At 38.6% G+C, this 23,273-nt stretch overlaps 1 protein-coding gene across 6 annotated transcripts in view; it reads right to left on the bottom strand.

Annotated features, from left to right (window-relative positions):
• The window catches only part of SATB1 (SATB homeobox 1), a 98,762-nt gene that overhangs the window by 12,959 nt on the left and 62,530 nt on the right, over nt 1-23,273 (bottom strand). For all 6 annotated transcript variants that reach the window (XM_036030602.1, XM_036030600.1, XM_036030601.1 and 3 more), the window contains one exon: nt 19,856-20,011. In XM_036030602.1, coding sequence (XP_035886495.1) covers nt 19,856-20,011 — 156 coding nt within the window. The remainder of the gene's footprint in view (nt 1-19,855; nt 20,012-23,273) is intronic.

Raw genomic sequence — 23,273 nt, 5'->3', positions numbered from 1 at the left:
TTCTGGAGGTTTATTATAAAAAAAGAAACATTTATACAATCTGGGTGAAATTTCCCTTTAAAATTTAGTGAATTTAGAAGGACTATTCAGAATCATTAGTAAATCATATTTACTTTTCAATTTTGCTTAAATGCTAAGCAAAAAAAAATCATTTGTCTTTTTTTTTTCTTTTCTACTTTCTCATAACCACTGACTTTAAGTCACACATTAATATGGTGGTTGGTTTGTTTATTTGTTGTTTTTGCTATAAATTGTTTGGCCCATAACAAGATCATCAAATGACAATCTGGCCAGAGTAGATAAAAATGGTTCTTACATTAAAAGGTTGTCAGGCAAGGAGAGCTCACATTTTAAAGAATATTTTCAGGAGGGAGAACCTGAGGACGGGAGTGCAGGAGGAATGCAGTTACAAGTATGAAATCCTCAACAATGTCTGAAACTAGCCAGCAAGGGGAAAATATCTTAATCTGACTGAAATAGAGAATTTCCCCCAAAAAACCTTATTTTTATCTTCAGAACATTCCATTTAAAAATACCTAATTTAGACGTTTGTTTTTTTCATACACGTCAAACCTACCTTCAAGATGGTTTCTTCAAAGCTTAAACAAAACTAATATTTTGGCTTATGGGTCTAACTTGAATATAGAGTCTGCAAAAGAATTGCTTGGGTTTTTTTTTTCCCCTCTCAATCTAAGATATATTTTTGACATGACATAAATTTCAGTGTTATGATTTGGCTCTTGTTTAACACATGTCTACACACTGTCTTAAAATCTGAAGTTTTTATTCTGTCCTGGTTCTTCAAAGCTAGGGTCTTTAGAAATTCAGTACTCCCGAGGTTCATGCTACAATCCGTGCATCACTGTTAGCCTGCGCTTCTATTCTCCCAGCCTAATCACCTGCTCCTTTGCCACTGACTAGTCAGGACTGGAGCACCTTGTCCTTGATGTATATTCTTAGGCCTCCACCATTTTAAAGTTACTCCCCATGGATAATATTTTGATTTCCGAACAAAAGACTTTTTAAGTAATCATTCCTTTTCCTCTCTCACGGGGGAAAGTGCACCAATGACGACTGGAGCTTTGATAAAGAAGGGGAGAACAAGTGTTACCATAGAGTTGTGACGCTGACAAAAAGCACATAAATATGGTATCTGATTTAGTCTTCTGGAACTTCCTGATAGGTAAATAGACAGGTCTAGTGGAGCTTTCTTGGGTCCCCTTACCAACTTTGAGACACCCGTGGAGAAAGGATGCTGGCATGAAATCCCTTCTTTCAAACTGCTGCTCAAAATGACCTTTGAAGGCTTCACGTTCTGGAGAAAAAGTCCACAGTCCCTAGAGCTGCACTGGAGGTTGCCCCCATCACACTCATCGTCTGACTCCCTGGATACTCATTAGCTGTTGCCCAGCACTTGCCACGTTCTGTTCTCTGTTCCCCTGTTCTAACAGGAAAGCCCCTTCTCTTTTTTCCCCAGCCCATCCAAACACTAACTGTCCTTCAAGTCATGCCCAATCACCTCAGTATAGGCATGTACATGTGTGAACCTGAGTAAATGTCCTTTCTGAGCCTTAGACCCTCCTCTACAAAGTGCACATAATAATAGTATTAAACTCACAGGATTTTGGCTGGTACAAATGAAACAAGATTATATTCAGTCCACACTAACTACAAACAGGGCTGATGATCCTAACTGAAAGCACGTGCCTTAAATGGCTCACAGTGTATTTGGGAAGATCTGACATGAAAAAACTCCTAGCAGTGCAAGGCAGTATGTGATAAAGGTCAGCGATGGGCAGACTTCAAGGGGGACCCAAGAGGAAGGGAGAGGAGAAGTATTAGGGTGGCTGAGGCAGTCCTTACTGGTAGAGAGTGATATTAGCTTGGTGTTGAAGAACAGGCAATATTTAAAGTGGAGAGGAAAATGAAAGAGTGAGATGAATTAGCAGGGTGCTAGGAAAAATAGGCAGAGCAGTCGCTTTAGAACTGCCTTTGACTATGACTCTTCTGCTACTGCTCTTTACTGTACTTTCCTGAAAATGCAGCTTAATTGCTCTGACCTCATCTAATCTATAAACTGTATTTCTAAGGTCTGTTTGTTAAGAAAGCCTGGGTATTAATTTGAGTTCCTGTCACACTCCTTACTAGCCCCCTGGAACCTTGTTCCAGTTGCTCAGGTCCTCTAGACCTCGATTTTCTCCCCAATACAATGGGGGTGATTTTACCACCAGTCAACACAGAGTTGTGAGAATTGAGATAATTCATGCAAGGGGCTTGGCACACACTGATCACTGTCAGCTACTATTTTTTTTTATTTTATTTCTTCAGCACACAGTTAATCCAAAGGAATGTGACTATCTACCGAGTTAATAAAACTAATTCGGTTACCACATCCCCACTTGAACCCAGTATTTTCCTCCCACAAACTAGGTTCTCCTCTTCTATAAGTAGTTTAACTCAATTAACAGCGGCACCACCCACCCAGTCACCTGTGCTGAAAGGCTGTTATTTGCAGTATAAATTGTTATAATCTTTCTGAAGGGCAATGTGAAAATGTTGACTGTAAAAATGTCTAGCAAGTACCTTTAAAACACAAAGGCCTTTTTTTGATCCAATAATTCAACTTCTGAGAACTTATCCTAACAAAATAATCATTAAAGATGTATATACATATTTAACTATAGTAATGTTCACATTATTTGTGATAGCAAAAGTTAAATATAACTTGAATACACCTCAATAAGGAATTTTAAGTTACGTATACTATACTAATGAATCCAAGACATATATGCATATACCACATATATAAGTATACATGTCTAATTTAGCCTATGGAACTTTCTGAATGGGAAATATACTGATTTAATTAAGCTTACTGATATCTCCTGAAAGCCATCTTTGAGATATACGTATATACATGCATATACATAAACATAAATCACGCTACCTCTAGTTAATTGCAATTATGAGTATTTTTATGTTCTTTTATTTTTTGACTTTTTTCTATAGTGGCTATATACTATTTCTTCATTTTAAAAAATAGCAAATAATTTCAATTAAAAATCTGATTTTTCTTGTCTATTTCCTCCATAAGTGAACAATCATAAATTCCTGTCAAATCTACCCTTTCAGAACTTCTCCTGAATTTGTTCCTTCTTTTCCATCCCCACTGCTCTGGTTCAGGCCCTTGACATTTCTTCCATGAACTAAATACTGCTGATGGTTTTTTTTCCCATTTTAGTCCACCCTAATCTGTGTGATCTGAGTTACATTGATCATAAACAAATTTCAACACAAAAAGCCCTTTGAGTGGCACACTCATCACTTTCCTTCACCCAAGGGGCTTGGAGACCTGAGGCTCATACTTCAATGAGTGAGTGTGAAATTACCGTATTTTTCGGACCATAAGACACACTTAGGTTTTAGAGGAGGAAAATAGGAAAAATGTTTTGAAGCAAAAAATGTGGTAAAATATTTAATAACATAAATAATATTTCACCAATGTAAATGTAAACAGAACTTAACAACAGCATTAACAACCATTATTCTTCCTCCCAAATTGGGGGGTCGGGGAGGGAGTGGCGTCTTATAGTCTAAAAAATACTATAGCAAAAGATTCCTTGCAACACACTAAAGCGGCAGTAAGTTAGGGGGACAGAGAAAGATATAAAAATGGCACAATCTGGACCATCTAGTTGGTGGTAAGAAACTACACTCCTCTCTGTAATTCCCAAGGGCATTATGTATGGTAGCAAAGTCCAACAACTCATATCCATAATGCTGTTGTTGCATTTCAAAGACCTGATTCCAGCTGAACTCACACTAGGCTAAGGAGGCAGGGAACCACTATCAAATACTTCTGTCAAAGGCAAATATACTGGATCATTTAAAGTAGCAGCTTATTGAAAAAACTTCAACTTTTTCCAAATTCCTCAACACAAACATGTGCTCTTATACCACAACATTATGTAGCAAGTTTCTTATCATGCTGCACCCTAAAGTTACTATTAAAATTTTAATTTTTTATTCAAAAATTATGAAGTTCAATATGAAAAAAATAAAACTGACAAATATCCATATGTCCAATAAAAAAACAAAGTAAAAATATAGACTTATAAAATAATTTTTAGGGGACAATTTATTTGATACAGTTGTTTGTTTACTAACAAAAATAATTCACTACCATGTTATTTTAAACATATATTTATGCCATTGCATCTTAACTGATTTACATAAAAACCTTTCAATACTGCAGATATTAAAATAAGCTATACTCCCCATTGTGCATATTAGGGTCTGGGAATTAAAAATTTAAATCTTCCTTCTATATTCTAGGAGAGAGAACAAAAAATGTCTAAAACGAGGGGCAGGCAAGTCAGGACTGCGAAAATTCCTGGACTCATATCCCAGGAGGAACAATCAAGTGTGGGGGTTCCTTTATGAGCTCCCAAATTGCTTATGATTTTGCTGATAAAATAATACCTATTTTATGGTCAAAACCCACCATCATTTTATCCATTATGCAAACTTACTAATCAGAGTTTGGCTTCCTTGGGGATGCAAATCTTGTGATTTATAAGGAGGCATTAAAAAAAGCAAGCATAAATATTTCTGGAGACGTGTGGGTCCAGTGACAATGTCCAGGTTACAATTTTACCAATGACAGGAGACAAGGGAGTCTGGGGCTCTCTGCACAGGCTGCCTCTGCTACTCCTCACAGCCACTGCTCCTGTTTTATACCTGGGGGAAGCAGGCTCCCAGAGGGCCCCAGGTAGGGGAGGACTGGAGAACGAACAGGAGCGGAGTCTGACCAGACTTGTGCTTTCTACACTGAGAGCCTTCACCCCTCTTGCCTGGATTCCCTTAGGCATGTGCAGGCTTTTGGGAGGGCAAAATTGTGCACAGGTGAAATGTGCTTCTGAAGCATTCCATCCTTCCACAAATAATTACTAAATGCCACTGTGTGCCACCTACTGTGCAAGATAAGAGGAAATTTGGGGACAGACAAAACGGGGAGTCATTTCTCCCAACACTTTCTATCCAGTGAGGTTAAGACTTCAGGTCTAAGTTGATATTAAAGGTGTCGTTCAGCTGGCAAACATTTCTCGTCGAAGGGAAAGGAACTCTTTCATAAAGATAATGCACAACGTGTGGCACCAGAATGCCGAAAAGGCTGCCCTTCAGGTTTCGGGTTTCGTCATTATTGTTTTAAATGTTATTGAAATGCTCATAACCCCTGCTCGTGTGTGCTGGGAGTGGAGGGCACTTGAAAAATGAGAATCAGGGGAGGGGGGTGGAGGGGAGTAGAGGGGAGGTAAATGCAGACAACTGTACTTGGACAACAATAAAATATTAAAAAAAAAAATAAGCATACTAAAAAAGTAGTAAATGACAAACAAATGTCTCCCAGGAAAATTTAAGAATTCCTCAGCTATTGTATTTAAAAAATATATAGGTATTTTTTCCTGCACAAATGCTAATCAGTGAGCAATCTCGTCTATTCTGCATTATGAACCCTCTGGCAACCTGGCACAGTCCTTGCACGATGCCTTTTCAGAACAATGTTTGCATGAGCCTAAAAAATGCGTAATATGAAAAAATTATGAAATACAGTTATCAAAAATGTCTGACAGTAATATATGTGCTTCTTTATTAACACACTAAATAAGATCTAGCAACAGATCTAATAACTACTATAATTGTAGAGCAATAAGCATAAATAATATTGAGAAACTGTAATAACATGAAAATATTTGTGAATGTTATTGGTGATAAATTCATAGGTATTGCTGATATTGTGATTTGTTGCCATATTCATAATTATAAAATTTCAAATTTCAGTAATACCTTAGTGAAAAAAAATTTTTTCTATCCACATTCAAGGACCCTGCGGTGGAAGGTAGGACACAGGTTAAGAACTCCTGAATAGGGTACTCCCTTTCACATATATGTACATATACATACATATATAAAATGTACATATATACTAAATATATACTAAATATATATATATATATACACTAAATATATAATACACACACATATTTTGAACATTTTTCTAGAACTATCTTATATAAGCTCTTAGTAGACTAGAAAATTTTGGTATTTATTGATTTATAAAATAGATTCTTTTTTTTTTGTTTGCCACAAAAGGTCCATTTTTCTTAGAGTTGTGCTGGAGGGAAGCAGCTACACTAGTACAGTGGTTCCCAGCCGTGGGGTGAGCAGTGCCTGGGTGGTGTCAGTGCAGGGCAGGGCGCTGAGGAGAAGGCCCCGCCCCCACCCAATCCTTAAGGCAATCAAAATGAGAGGTTTTTTTTTAAAAAAAAATCTGATTTATATACTTCAGTTCTGGATGAGATTTCATTCATAAAACAACAGTTTTCCAGCTTAAAATTTTTTGACTGGCACTAACACTAGCACATGTATACCTCACTGTTTTTTCCCGGTCCTGTTATAAACTCACAAAGTGGGGTTTAAGACCTCTGAATAAAGCCTCAATATTCTAACTTAGTTAACTTCATATCACTGAAGTAAGTATAAAGATAAATAAGAGAAGCTGTGTATCCTCTGTGAAACGTCTATCTGCCAGGAAAGGAACACTAATGAGTTTTTCCAAAGACACCTGGGTTCTCAAACTGAAGGGGAAAGGCAGCAGGGCAGAGAGAGGGTGGAGGCAGGGCAAGGAATGGACTAGGGTCACGGCATGCTGCTGGGGGGCGGGGGAGGCAGCTACAGACCCTAGGAAACCAGCAGTGATCAAATAATGGTTTTGGGCCTCATCGCCACTTTCAAAGAGCAAATGGTCAGAAAGCATTTGCCTTTAAGATTTGAGGGCAGGTCAGAAGGTAGCTAATCAAATACAGGATTTAAGAAAGAGAAGAAAAAAAGTAGGAAAGATGGTAAAGAGGGGACCACAAGTAGAAAATAACTGAGCACATAACCATCATGTCTTTGTATGTAGTTCAATGCTGAATTTTTTTCAGAAATACAACTTTCTCTCTAGAAATTAAGCTTGATGGATAAGGCTTTAGTCCTTATGGTTATCCAGGGTCCAAGTTATTCAGTCTCTTTAATCAAAATACTAAAATAAAATTATTACCCATTAGGCTATTACCCTTCCCCCAATCTCTAAACACACAAGCAAAAATTAATTGCAAGCCAGGAAGAAAGGAGGCAATTTAGACAGTAACAGCTTGGCATGGACTGAGCTGGGTTTCCTAATTCATTTGTCTGTTTGTGAATGTGTATTTTATTTACAGCCTTCACTTTCTTGACCTTATTGAAAGTAATTTATTTTTACCTAATCTGCATTTCATTTAAACCACCAAATACTCCATCAATGAGCCAGCTAAGTAGCACCCACGACAAGTAGCACTCCTGTTGGTACCATAAGTAAAATGGGTAAACATTTAAAGGAGACATTTGGGGATGGGCACCCCTCAGCAGCTATTAAATGCTGCAGGTGCCAATTTGTGAATTTGCAAATATGGGCTCCAAGATAGTCCCTCAAATCAGCTGTCATTCCCTACCTCTTTTCCCTTGTTTACTCCCTACTGTCACTAACCTCTTCCAAACCTGTGATTTCTCGTGGACTGAGTACATTTTTTCCCTCTACAATGTGCTCTTCTCTTCACAACAATTTACATCAATCCGAGAGAGAGAGAGGGAGGGAGAGAGAGAGAAGTTAAAGGAAGATTTTTAGGCACTGGTTAGAAAACCAAAAAGACATGTTTAAGCAGGAAACTCCTCAAAGTAAACTTCAAGTAATCTCATGTTGGCAACCACTACCTCACCACATACTAAGCCAGTCCATTACCCAACTAAATTGAGCTCATCTCCTCTCTGTACTGTACTGACTCTGCTAGGTCCCCGATAAGGAGAGGGGGATCTTCCAGTTTTCTAATAGCAAGGCTCAGGTAAGATTATATTAACCTTGGGCGCATCTCAACTATATAAGGTGGAGTCCATACACGGATTCCAAACAATCCATTTTCCTCACTGTATCCCACTCATAACTAATCCCTTTTGGCCACAGACCCCAAAATAGTACTTTGTCCCCTCAAACTGAGCCCTTTCAGTATTCAAAACGGACCTCCTCTGTGACTTATTCTCAGACTAACACGTCTGTCGGCAGTACCTTCGGTCAAAATAGCATCCTCTTTCTCACTTGTGCACCTGTTTGTGTGCAATAAACTCACAGAACCTAGAACTTCAAGGGACATTAGACATAATCTGACCCAACCTATTTTACCTTCCTGAAGGGGGAGTTCAAAGCCTGAGCTTAAGCAGCTTGCCTGGGGCTACACAATGGGGCAGCAGTGGAACTGGGTCCCCTACCGTTGGCAATCCTCAATGCTTTCTCTGGAGGATGAATTTGATGTACCAGGTATTACATAAACATCTGTGAGTCTGCAAATTTACCCTATTTCTATCTGATGTAGATAGTCAGGAACCACGCCCTTCTTACTGCTTTCAGCTCAGAATAAAAATGTGAACCACACTGTAAATGATATTGATGACCTCAACGATGATCATGAAAAATGCAGCGTGCCCTAGAGAAAGTGGTGCACGGTATGAAAAGGATCCAATTCAACTTGCTGTACCTCTTCATGAGGATCTGAGTCCAGTGAATAGGAGAAACGACAGAATGGCTGAAGAAGGCTGACTGAGTTGGGGCAGGATAAAGTCTGTTAACTACACTCAACTGTGACTGGCTGACAGATGCATGGAAACTGTCCTTTTATTAGAGAGGGACTGACGAGGGTCCATAAATAAAATTAAAATACTTTCCTTGACAATGGGATTATTGTAGTCTAATTAAATTTAATGGAAAGACATGCTTTTCCCTCATACTGGAAACACTGAATATTCTCAAACTCCATTGTACCACGGCACCCCTAAACGGCAACTTGTTGCTCCCTTTTCTGTTCCTGTTTGTGTCAACAGGTATGGTAGATGCAAAAAAAAATCCTCATGCACACACAAACTAAGGTTTGTAAACATAGAAAACTAGGGATGATTTTTCAGGTTCCAAATGAAAGTTTTCACTTGCAAAGAAACAATCCAAGGTTCCTGTAAGTGGCGGAGCTCCACCAGTGATTAGAAAACATGACTCAATTTGCATACTGGCTTATCTCTAACGTAGTTTGAAGCAGCTGTGCAAAAACTTTAGGGTTATTAAAGCAAGGGCAATAGAAATGAAGCCACTGGCTGTATTTTTAAACCTCTGCTCTTCTCATGTCTGGGACTTAGTCCCGTGCAACTATGCTATATATATCAAGCCTCTTCTTGGGAACCCTAAAATGCAGGTGACTACACCAGTGGTGGGCTGATCTCACTAATGAGCAGTGGGTGCCTTCACCTCTGTGTTATACAGGACTCTGAGGTGCTATCTGTACTCAACAGGAAATAGTGTTGTGACAGGTCGGTGATGTGGGGATTGAAACAAATCTTCCACAAGAACTGAATCTTGCAAAATGACTATGCAGGCAGATGAAGACTGGATGAAGAAACTGACCTAATGAGCCGGTGTTAGCCATGTGAACAACGTAGCAGCTGAGATGGAAGGAGGGTTCTAATGAAAAGGCACACACAGTTCTCTTCCCTCTAAAGTGATATGCAGGTATAAGAAAGTACGAGAAGGCAGAAAAATGTTCGATTTCAAAGTTGAAAGGTATTATGAAGTAAACACAAAACAACACAGAAAATGGCCAGGGTAAGCGGGAAGAAAGTTTGGGTGAAAAAACTGGATTTTTTTTAATTTGAGAAAATAAATAAAAGGGAAAATGGATAAAGGGAACAAAGGGACAAAAAAATTCCACTATTCTACAGGAAATGAAACCTCTTATATTAGGTAATAGGAATCACCACGGAATCCTGGAAGCTTCTGTATGAGGTTCATAACTGAAGTAGTAAAACAAAGATAAAAAGAAAGAGTGTATTTTATTTGGTATTAAAAGACATTTCACTAGGCTACATCTCTGTTTTAAATGTTCTCTAAAGTGGATTGTTGTGAACCTTCTGTAGAGATATGATTCTAAATCACCACCGCTTTTATCTCTTTCTCTTCTCTTAATTTTAGCTTTCCACTGGTGTATTTGCCTTCCTATGGCTCCAATACTTTAATTTTTGAATGGCCAGATTCTTCTGAGACTGGTGGTATACGGTCACCTACTGTGCCTGCACATTCTGCCAGGCTATCTGTAATATTTCCACAGAAACACAGTCCACTGACTTTCAACTCTACCTTTCAAAATGATTCTGGAAATCCATAAACATCCCTACGAAATACATTTTCTGACTGAGTCCATTTTTGGTTTTGGATTATCTGGGATATGACCATTAAGCCTAAACTAATAACTTTTTCTTTTAAAAAAGAAGGGAAACGTCTAAAAAATAAATACATTCAACTGTAGCCATTCTTTCAGAATTTATGTTCAAATAAATGGTTTAACACTGAGAAAATAAAAAGGCACAGCTCAAAGGGATATAATCCTTACCATTAAAAAGAATCTTACCAAAAAACGAAAAGCCCAAATGGAGAACACAAATTCAAGTTTCGGCAAAAGTGAAAAAATGGGACTGGATGAAGGTTTTGATAGAAATCACCTGGAAAAAAACTAGGCAGGTTCTCCATTTTTCTAGACACCACTTCTCATTGAATTTTATTTTTATTTAAGCACATTTTCAACACACAAACATGCATACCCCAAGTCTTTAAAAAAAAAAAAAAAGGGCCTGAAATTTTAGTTACACTACATGTGGTTTTCATTTGTGAAAAATGAACAAGCTGTTTGTGGTTAAACTGTCTAATCGCCTGTTATCAATCTAGCGCTGCATTCAAGATTTACAGGATACATCAGCTTCTGTGCCACATTAGCTGTGAGGCGGGGGTGGGGGGAGGAAAAAGGAGGAGGAGAGAGTTTATCCTGAGGAATAATATTTCCAATGCAGCCACACTCGCACTACATCTGGTTGTGCTGGTAGCGGCAGTTAAATTGAAATATTTCACAGCGTGTGTCAGAAACATGCAGAATGGTAATTATGACAGATCTGATTAAGCCGGAGTGCCACAAGCTCCCTGGCCAGCGCCGGTTGTGCAGGTGTGACCTTGTGCGTGCCTGCGTGTGTAAATAAAATTAATTACAAGCGAGAGGGTGAAGGCTTCAGTGACATCACAAAGCGGAGAAACTCCCAAGGGGGAGACCTAATGGAATATTTTCCCTCAGTCTAATAATACAGTTCATATTGACTTGAGGTAATTAGTGGGATCATTAAAGCAGTTTTCCCGGCGTATTTGGCTGCCTGATCAGATTAGTGAAAATGTTCTTCAGAACAAGCCCTGTGTGGTCTGCCAGAGAGGAGGAAATAAAAAGCAACAAAGCATATTTTGGAATGATAAGCAGTGCTGGACTTTTTACTCCAGCAAAAAACCTCTACTCCTCTCTGGAGTCTACAGATCTAACTGCCCTGTCCGTTCTAATCCGTCTAGTCAACTTGTGTGTTCCTGAACACATTCGGAACTGTTTCTCTCATTTCCCCTTCTCTCGGCTAAACCAGACCGCTTTATCACCACGAGCCATCCCAACTCCCCAACAAATCTCTTTTAAACAAGGCAATTTTAAAATTGGGAGAAAGCATCTTAAATGACTGTGGTACTGTTAACTGACAATATGGGGCAATTGGGAGAGGCAGGAAAAAAAAGAGAGAGAGAGGGAAAGTCACTTAAAATTCACCCGCTAAACAAAAGACTCCTCTCTTATGTAACACACAACAGAGATTTAAATATTTATTCTCATTTGGACCTCAAAATGGATTTGGTGTGGGCCAAAGTTGGGGCAAATATTCTTCCAGTTGAACAGAACACAGAACTCTGGTCAAGGAAAGGGCTATTTGTTTGAAAATACTCTATTGAGCATGCTCTACCTTGCCACTGGAATATGCCAAGCGCTGTCACAGATGGCAGGCTCTGACAGTTCCCATCCGTAGCGTTGATACTCGACAGTTCAGCACAAGATCAGTGACATTCTGTCTCATTAGAACCACGCTAATTATCACAGCTAGTTTCAGGGGAAACCATGTGTTGCAATGGTCAATTTGAAGGAGTCTGTGCATCAACAAACTGGTAATAAGGATCAGACACCTTATTATATGACAGCATGCTGTCTATGATCTGATTTACGGAATCAGAGGCACCGAGGCGGCCGAGGAGGCTGGCAGTTCATGAAACCGTGTGTTTAAACTCAGTTCCTCAAGCACACTGGTTGAAAAGGGAATTATTTAAAAAAGATACACAAAGACAACTGGAATTGTTGAATTAAGAAATCAAAGGAGAATAGACTCTCTATTAACATGTAACAGAAGTAGATTAAGACCTAGAAAACAGACAACTTCATCAATTTAACAATTGTGTGGCAACTCCATAAGGTGTTTGCAGCTTATATTTTTACAAGGTATTTAATGATAAATTATGGAATGGCTATATTTCTAATCTCTAAAGTACATACATATATTTTTAGATGGGTGGTCAATGATTTAGCTGTGTCATTTTGCATGCAAAAGAACTGCATGTGTAAAAGCATAACAACTATGCTTTAAAAAATGAACAATCTCAAAGGTTACTTTTAAGATACTACAGGTATTCTTTCAGCAGGGCAGAAAAAAATTCTACATTAGATTTGTATTACCAATGTAAGTTTTTCTACCCCTCTCAACACCTTTCATTGATGTAAAATTTTAATGGTGCAGTTTCTTCCAGAGCTATTTTTCTATTGTCATTTTGCATAAATGCATTTTCATAGCTCATTCATTTCACAGGGCCTTTATTTTCATTTCTCATATGAGGAAAAGGCAGATAAAGCTAAAATAAAACCTACCTTTACTACCAAAAACATAAAAGACAACTGTTGAGACTTCTGAGGAAACACTTCGTCTTTTGACTTCACACTTTGTTAAAGAATTATATTAGTGCTACTGTTTGTTATACGCTAAGTTTAACTGAATGGCACTGCGTTTTAAGATTAATTCCTATTATGAGTTAAACCCCACTGGTTTGGTTCCTACTCTCGTTGTGTAGATACATTACCCTGTCTTGCAGCATTAACTCTTCAGCTGTCAAAGCTGAGCACAGAGGAGCTTCCAAAAAGAGGAACTTTCATAGAATATTCTTAGTCCACTTTTCAACTCACACTGACATTTTAGAGCCAAGAGTGGCTGCAGAGTACAGCTGGGTCTACACACACACAGCCCCGCCTCCCAGCTGACTGCTCCTGCGGCGGCCTTCCCTGGGCTTCCTTGAATCGTGACCCTCTTTGAAGAGTCGGCCCAATATTTATAAATCGATTCTTTTGAAATCTTGTCTACGGTTTTCTTATAACATTTTCTAAAGATGGAGAAACTGGGCTTAATGAGTTATGACTATATTTGTGACAGGGAACTTACTACGTGGGTCAATGATAAAAATGTATTTACATGACTACAGTTAATTAATTTTTAATTTAGGGGAAAAGAGTGAAACTTGAATTGCCATAAGATAACCAGAAATCTCCCGTTCAAATTGTTTAAATAGTTAAGTGTCTGGGGAAAAACACCTGATTACATGACTTTTTAGCCAAAAATATAATGAGCAAGTACGTGTTCTATTTGATTAGTTCTGAACCTCTTTGATCAAACCCTAGATTTACTAAAACATATGCTTGTTTTTATAAGGTAGAAATGTGAAAAGGGCGCATATTTGGATCCACAAATTTAACTAACTCTTAAAACATCATCTAATACATAATCACATACCTTGAAGCCATTAGGTTACGTCAACATTTATATATTAAAGCCATTAATTTCAATAGTCCTGTTTAACAATCAACTAGCGATATAAAGATGGATTTAGTTTTCATAAATGTAGACCTAATATGGATTTAGACACAAGCGATGTTTGGAGATGGGCTATTAACACAGAACACCTTAAACTCTGCAGGACCACTTACTCAAGAATGCAACAGAGGCCACGAAAAACATGTTAAACTGGACATGGGCAGAAGGCTGAGACAGCTGCCCTCGGGGTGTCTGACTAGTCTCTCCTCAAGGTCCCACAAGCACTCCTCTCGGCCCCTCCTCCTGCAGGAAGACAGTCCAGAGAAACCTAGGCTCTCTCCCTCCAGGGTCTCCTCTACCCAGTCAAGAAAGCTCTATAAAAGCAAACAAAACAAAGCACTAGACGGAGAACGTGTCCAGAGGCAGCTCTCTCCCCACAGACCTTGGCTGGAGAACACTCAGCTCACACCCAAAGCGGAGTTGTGCGGGAGGACGTGAGGCACAGATCCGCCCACAGACTGCCGAAAAGGGTACGGCGCCAGAAATAACAGAAACCGTGACTCTCAAATCTGCAGGGGCCTCCTGTGTCTTCAACGGGAGGCTATGCAGGTGAAATCGTGTTGCAGCAAAGTCTGTCGCGTGAACATTCCGAAAGAATGAATCAGCATGGAGCTTCAAAGCGCCGTTTCCGTGAAGTGTGATATAATTCTAACAAAATAAAAGATGCCTTCACTTGCACGCTGGAATACAGAATGCAATCATGGTTCCATGATTTTTTTTCCTGGACTATATTACTACAGATTCCTATTCCTGGCCATGAAAAAGTACATTTTAGTCCTATTTCTAACCCATTTTATGACATGTTATGTCTTAATGTATTTAAGAATTCTAATCACCATCTAAAAATTTCCCAATCCAAAGGTCAAAAAGATGTGATTTTTCTACCTATGAACCCAAGGGTCAGTAAAACTTTCTTCTTTTCTATTTCTTGTGCTGTCCCTTCTCTCTCTCACCTTAGAGGCCTTCGATCTCAATGATAAAAATGTCTGAAAGGATGGAAGAAAGCAAAAGGCTTTGAATTATTTGGCCTTTTCTATTGGCTGTGCTATCTTCACAGAGGATATCTTTATCTTCTTCTTCTTTTTTTTTTACTCTTAAAAACCATACCTATCAACCAGACAAAGTTGTAGCAGCCAGAGTCCTCCACCTCTACAGGACTGGTAGGTAGAGATTGCAAAAGATTATATTGAAAGCACGTTCAGTCAAATAGAATTTTCATCATCTAGTTGCTTTACCTGAAAGAAATATCCTGTTCAATAAAGCACAGGAGAGAAATCATTTTCTAAACATAAGTGGCGATGCAGTGTCGCTCAGTGAAAGCCCTTCACTCTCTCTCTCACTGCGTTACTGTATCTGCAAGCTCCCCCTCTGCAACATGAAAATCAATGTAACAATTCGACGTACAAGGCAAGGCCTGCAGCGCTGCTAATGTCCCCTTGCTGGACATACACCTTAAGTCTCAGCGCTCTCAGGGGGTTTGCCGTGGAATAAAATTAGATTCCAACATCTGCCACCATTAAGGAAAAAATTCCATTTCCATCTCCCATATGAAAACACTATAACCAATGAACAGTAACTGAACCTTGATACCGTAATGGTTATTACCCAAATCAACTATTTTTTTTAAACAGTAAAATTAGCGAATTCTGCTCTCATAATTATTTGGATGTTATCAGACTAAATGTTTGATAAAATTCCAATATGATTCACCTGAAAAAACTGCTGCTTATACGAATACCCAGAATATAAAGTGTATTCATTTGTAGCTATTCACATTATGTTTAAAGCATATCATCTTTTTAAAGTTTGCATTTGCCAGCTTTCCTACCCAAGCACAGAAATAGCCTACCTTCAGGTTGTGCCTGCATATTTTATTTAGACATTTCTATTAGAGTTAAAAACAATCTTATTTCTGTTACTCATTGAAGAGATAACACAATACCTGTGAAATGGTGGAATCCACAGTGTTGGTTTCTTTTACTGAAAATACCTTGTGCATTCGTCACTGCATAGCACAACTGTGATGTGTCTGGTTCCGTAACATTCTGGGACTGCAGCAACTTTCAAGTAAAGATGCTGCCTGTCATTCAGGGCATCTACCTAGAGCTTTACCTTTTAAAATGAAAGGTATTTGAGATACATGAAGAGATAATAAACATGCCTCTGTGTCATGAGCTTACACGTTCAGCTTAGCACGTTAGAAGACATTTTCCATTTGTGTATAGTGCTGTATGACTTAGACGCTCTGCTGCATACATTACGGCACGTAACCTCCTCCTACGTTAGAAGAATCTTGGGCTCCATAAGGTTAAATGATTTCCCAGTATTATACTATCAGGGACACAGCCTGGCCCACAGCCTCCTCAGTTCTCTAATACATCTCCTGTAGAGGAGGCTCTGGCATGGGAAAGGCATGGGCTCCAAGGGCCTTATGTCGGTAAGAACTCACATCCCAAGAATATGCCAGGGAAGAAAGGAAAGCCCCCACCATTTCCACTATCGATCAGTCCAGTATCCCCAATTCCTCTTTCCTGGAGCTGGGAAACTTCAGTACTGATGCTGCCTGGAGCCCCGAGGACAGACTACAATGGTAGGACAGGTGCAGAGAACTGGGGGTTGCCTCTCCTATTTATTAGTCAGGTGAGTCCCAGGTGTACAATGAGGAAAACAGTACTAGCCCACAGAGTTACTCTGAGAATCGAGTGTAGACAATATAGGACGTACGATGGGGTTTAGCACACAAAAAAGGTGACGGATGCCAAGTCCACCTGAGGATTAGAGCGAGACACAGAAGCACAGGCTGAGAGAGACGTGGCAGGGGCTTCCTGCTTCCCACAGGCTCCATTTTCAGAGGCCTCTGCCTCATCCTGACAATCTGTGGCACGTGATCTTTAAGACGTAAACAGAAGTTGGGAATTTGGACCCTGAAAAAGGTCACTCTGACTTGAAGATATTTTTGTTTCTGTTTGCAAAACAAATTTGTATCTGTTTCCTTCCCAAAAATCACGGCAGGAGAACACAGCTTAAATAAATGAGCACCTTCCCTTGCTGAGTCAGGTGCCCTCTCTCAGTGACATACACGTACTGTATTTGGACTGTCTTCTTTTTACCTAACCATCAATCTTACTACATATTCTCATAAACAGGGTAGTGCCATCAACTAAGCTGCACAACTAAGAGAAAACTACACAAATGCTCTGCTGGGAAGTGACAGTAAATTAGTAGTTAGGAGTAACTATCTGATGGAATGAAGCTGACAGTCTGCTTGACGCCCCACAGCCACCAGTTGGCCCCTTAGATTCTCTTTCAACCGGTAGCAAAGAGACTGGCTAACAGGTTTGGGGTTGTGGGAAACACCTTCGTGGCAGACACACAGCAGCTGCCAATAGGCTTCACTGAAGGAGACTCATGGGGAGCTCTGCAGGGCAGGGGTACAAAGGGCAAGGGCATTTCAAATCTCTCCAGAACATCACCCACATGACCTTATCAACCTATTGCTGCCACTGTCTGAATAGTTCCAAAATCAGCACCTCGGCCCGGGCAGGGAGGGCTGGGAATATCATTTAAAAGGAAGAAAGAATGAAGGTATAGCAAAGGGGCTGCTAACCATAGTTGGTTATGATACAGACCAGTGATTGTTAATGGGTGTGTCACAAGAATTTTTAAAACCTGCAATACCTGAATATTTAATCAAGGGCACCAACCTCTTTTCCCTTAAAACTGTCAAATAAAAAAAATGACAACAGCCAACACAACAAGAGCCATCCAGTGGGAATGCTCTCTTTTGAGCCATAAATATATAGGTCATATAACAAAGTTGCATCTCATTGGCCACACCACATAATAAGTTTGTGTCTGATCGGTTAATTCTTGGTACCAGAAGTCCTTATTTATAAGTACAGGCATCTGATTTTTTAAGAAAGTCACTTTTGAGCAAAAAAGGTAGGTAATTACTATTATTATTTTTTGTAAATCAATCAAAATTATACCTAATTTTTTGTCAGATTGGCAAAAAAAATTTTTTTGATGGGATGCAGAATTTTAGCAATTAGTTTATGTGTGCCACGAGATGAAAAAGGCTGACAATCACTGATACAGTCAGACAGGAAACTGAGGGAGTAGGGGCCAGATTAAACTCAATGACATATAACAAGTAATAAATGACAATTATCAAATGTTCTAACACTTATTTTTGTTGTTTTAAGTCTGACCTTTCTTACGATAATACATGTTAAGTTTCTCTGTTTATGTATCTTGTTGATTTGGGGAGAATGTTTGGTCTTGTAGGAATATAGCCTGTTATTCTTGATAATTTAATTGGATAGGTCAGCAAAGATGTAGGATCAGAAAGAAAAGCAAGATTATATATATTTAAATATGAGATCCTCATCATAATTAGACTGAAGAGCCCAAACAAAAATGTGCAGGGTGGGTGGGTGAGGGGTAACGTGAGACTAGGACATTTCTCCTTAACGCGTAAGTCTTGGCATGTAAATGAAGATATCTGAAGAAGCACACAGGTTTGAAGCGGCTCTAACATTCTATCATAATTAGAAACATTTCAAGAGCCCTGTAATTTCCAATCAAAATTACAGTAATTTCCGATATACAAGCCATGATTCATGACAGAGTTTTACATTCCATGAGAGAGTGCCGTGGCCTGGTGCTCGACACGCCGAGCGCGGCGCTAACATAAACAATTCAGCTTAATGTTTCAACAGCACTTGATGTTTAGAATCTCACAATAAAAGAAACATATTATTGTAGAAATTATCACTTTGACAGTGATTGAAGGGTAGGCAGGCATGTGGCCTATAAAGCTGTAATTTTTACAGTCCACAGCTTGAGTTTAATCATTTTTATGTAACATTTCCAAGATATCCCTTAAGTGTTTCATCCAGTCTATAACTTAAACAAGAACAACATTTTCTAAAACAAAACTCTGATCAAGGACCACTATCAATGCAGACAGAGTCAAATTTTAGGAAAAGCTACAAAGAGTTTTAGACTATAAATACTCTCAGGGTTGTCTATTGTTATCATAAGTTGATAGCAGTAGGGCTGTTTGATAAAAGAGGGTTCATTAATGATAATAAAAATATGTTTGTTTAAAACTTCAAGTTGTCAAAATCTTATCTGAGCCCTTCGATTGCCCCTAAATTCTCACCTTGAGAGTGTTATCAAATCTTTTTTTGCAAAGGGAAAGAGAGCTTAGTGTTTTTCTGGTCCTTTAAGAAGCATTCTTGCTTTGAACAAGGGCTTATAGATAATTGTGAGTTCATGCATATAGATGACTAGGCTTCTGACACATATAAATTACCCATATATGACAATTATACTGATAAAGAACTGCATTATCTATCCTTTGTTATGTTTTTATCTTGTTTTGTAGGGATCTGTAACTTTTCCAATTCAATTCTATTCATTCATAATTCATCAGAGATGGACAGTTTTTTTCTAACTGTAATTCAATCTATGTCATACATCTATAGAAAAACTAAAATAATTCATATACAAAGGTATATGTGTGTGTGCCAGTTTGTTTTAGTAAGTGTACCTAGTAGTTGTAGATGTTGGAGATGGAACAGAATAAACTATAAGGCTTCTAGTATTTTAGGAAGGAAATCAAGGTCACCTGAGTAATAATGAAACAATAGTAACTCAAGCTATTTGTTCCACTACAATAGACCAGATTGAGAAACTTCCTATACATTACATATTCTTCTACTGAAAACAATTCTAAATGGACTCGGGGATTTACTAAGAAATCCCTGGTCTGGAGAAAGGCTGTTGGAGGAAACAAAACCAAGTGTCTATCACTGGAATCTGAACATTCTGTTTCATCCTAGAGCTCTGTAAATAATCCTGGAGACCATGACCTCTCGGTGATGCAAATTCATACTGCAAACAGACACCCCTTTGAATGGTATTTTCACAGGCATCGCAGATAAACATTCTCGATGCCTAATCAAGGCTCTCTTACCTGGCTTTTGGTTGCTGCAACCTTTGCAAACAGTGCTTGGGACACTTTAGCGCGCTTCATTTCCTGCTGAATCTCATCATAAATGGAAGCATTAATGTTCATGGTATTGTTCTCTGGTTTCCCATTCCTCTCAGTGGCAATAGTAGCTGTTTTCACCTACAAAACATTTTGAACATGACCGTCATTTTTCATTGGTCAAACTGTTTGGAAGCTTCTCAGGCTCAGCATCCCAACCGAGCATCACTGCTCCTTTTATGATCAAGGTGGTCAGCAGTGCAGTCATTCAACATTCGTTATTGCCCCGAGATCAGATTGCGTAAGTTAAGGAAGTCACACTGTTACAGGTGATTGCATCTGTAATATGACAGCAACTGCTAGCTGACAACCAGGAATTACAATGCCATAAAGTAAGTTTTCTGGAAAACGAAATAGTTTCAAAGACTTGAAAACCCCAAACTAATTGTTTCCCAATTACTTTGCATTCAATTCTAACAAAGGAAACTCACAATTACAATCATAACGCACAGGGCTGTATCTTCTCTGGGTGCCCGGTGTCTAACAGACAATTGCATCACTAATAGCTATTACATACTACCGCGTTTTCAACGTTGGACTCTTTTTATGCCTTTTCCTCATGTTTCACTTAAAAAAGCTTCCATAACAAAGCCATTTGCGGAGCTGCATATTTAAATCTTCTATCCATCCATGAAACAGGTAGAGTGCCTTGCTTAATTATCATAAAGGCAGGTTGGGTTTTACACGTGAATGTCCAAGCTGTTCTGTATAATTATTTTCTCTTTCTGGCACCTCTGTATATAACTATTTCTTTTGAATTGTGGAACCAGACTATAAGAAAATGTTTCACAATATTTGATAGAACGCTGCTGCAAGTTACACAAAATATATCATCAGTGACTCTAAAAATATGTTCAAAGTGTATGATCCTGAGTGAAAAATTAGTAGTGATAAGCCTTTGGACATAATGATAAGCATACATTAGAAGGAAAATGCCACAAAATTTTAGGGGAAAAATTAAAATCACATCCTCACCACTTATTAATACTATTATTAATCTTTAAAACACCAAATTTAATTTTTATTATGTAATTATATTGACCACTCTGGTAAATTTACCTATGAACTATGTCACTGCTTTTTTTTCCTGGGGAATTGATGAAAATGTGAATGAAAATTGTCCCAGATGCAGGGCCATGTTTTTCCTCTGCAAAGTGATTCTTTGAGGATCAAACTTCTTAGGGTCCTTTATAGAACCCAAGTTTTTGTTCTCTAGAAATTTAGCGTCTTGGACCATTTCTCACATATACTAAAAACACTACAAAATAAACTGCATTTTAGAATAAATGGATTTTTTTTTGCCATTGAATGACATACCTTCCTATTCATACTGCGAGTCTTCCAGGTTTATTCCACCCTGTCCCAGAATATTTGGCATCAAAAGTAGGACAGAGGTTATCCTCGGCTATTCAGTTCTCTGCACTTAGTAAATATGAGTCCCTTTAAAACCTGCCTTCTGAATCCTTTGAACTTCTCGCCAGTTAGCAAAATAACTCACCTCTGGCTTGTCTTGGAGAGGCAGCTAGATTCTTCCACCTTGACACTACCTAAGGCTGAAAGGATCATGCTGTGAAATGGTTGGGCCACAGGTCCGAAGTGAGGGCACAAAAGGTGAGGCAGGGCAGGTGACCCACTGGCTGGGCCTCACTGCCTCTCCTACACTATAAACTAGAGGCCAGGAGTAGGCTAGATTTCCAGAGTTCCTCTTCTAGCTCTGTGACTTTTGTAAGCAAGGGCACTCTCAGAGGTATATTAAGGACCGGGGGCCACTAAGAACATACACATGGCTTTAGAGCAATAATCTGCTAAACACCACTTTAGGAGCCAGAAGAGTTAATGCATTACCATAAATTGCCTACAAAGTTGCTTTGGTGGGATTCACAACTTTGCTCTGGGGTGGTCTTGCTTTGAGGCAGAAGGATAGATTTGATCACCCCACGGGGTCCCTTTTAATACCTATTTTTTCTCACTGCTTAAATGAAAGAGAAAAGAAAAGCCATTTCAATCGCTTTGAAAATTGAATGTTATGGAAATGGGGGCATGAAGTCCAGTGCATTGGAAGAAAGAGTTCCGCGGCAGCAATCTGCTTTGTAATAATAGTTAAGAGAGAGCAGGCTTTGGAAACTTGGTGTTTCATGTTTTTAAATAATTTGCATTCTTTTGTAAAAATTATGTTTAAGAATTTATCCTCCAGGTACGCTATAATCATCTGTCTGACCACTGTGGTTTAGTTTCTAAAAATTTCTTTTAGGTTTAATATTTTTTAAAGCAGTTACAACTTGGATTAAAAAGCAAGAATTTTAAATCATGAAAAAAAAATCAATCGTTTCCTAGTAGCCAACACAAAATAAAAGTGGAAAATAAGTACATATGAAACATTCAAAATTATGAAAAGAAAGTGATAGCAATGACTTTTAAAAATATAAAGAAACTATTACTCATTTTAAAAAGATTTAGAAAAGTTCTCCTTTACCATCCTGTTGGCTCCGATCCGTATCTTATCATAGATAAGCTATTAGAATTCTGGAATCACATTTTTTCCCCCCTAAACACAAGCTACTGCTTAAGGGGAACTGACTTGGACAGCTTTTCAAAAATATGAAAGCTGAATTTTTCCCCAGGTAAAAATGGAAACAAAAATCTTTTATACCTCACTCTACTAAGTACTATTTTAGCTTAGTACAAAAAAAAATCTTCTTTAATCCTGGTTTAGCTTTTAATATTATATCACACATTAAAATTCATAAAGCAGTTCATTCCAGGCAAAACAAACTACTCTTCAGCTCTTCTCCGCAAATAGCACAGGAGGTAAAATAAAGGCAGTTGCTTTCCGAATAGCTTTTATCAAGGTGGGGTGTGCTACTCCATCATTACAGAGGCGCCGGGGAAGTAGTTAAGAACTGGAACTTCTACTCTGTACCGGCCCACGTGGGGATCGGGTGCAGCACTAAGATCTGCTTTTTATTTCACTGAAGTTATGCACTAGAATGCACATTTTCCATGAAAATTCTATTTTGTGCCTTCATGTACTGCTGTATGCATCAAATCCTACCACAAAATGACCTATACATACTACATATGTACTACATATTACACGCATACTCCACTAAATGATTTCTACGATGGACCTCATTGGTAAATGGTATTCCTTGAGGCAGGAGCAATTACCTGCAAGCTTACAGCACACACATATGTGCATGCACACACACAAAGTTTGATGTAGTTTCATTAGTAATTATGATAATAATAAACACTAACATTTATTAGTTGCTTATCATGTGGTGGGCATAATATTAATGTACACTAACTCTAACCTGCACAGTAGCCCAGAGTAGGTGCTACT

Source organism: Phyllostomus discolor, chromosome 7 (assembly GCF_004126475.2).
Source record: "Phyllostomus discolor isolate MPI-MPIP mPhyDis1 chromosome 7, mPhyDis1.pri.v3, whole genome shotgun sequence".
In the NCBI taxonomy this organism is placed as follows: Eukaryota; Metazoa; Chordata; class Mammalia; order Chiroptera; family Phyllostomidae; genus Phyllostomus; species Phyllostomus discolor.
The sequence above is the reverse complement of the archived record's forward strand: the minus strand, read 5'-3'. Positions and strand labels throughout refer to the sequence as shown.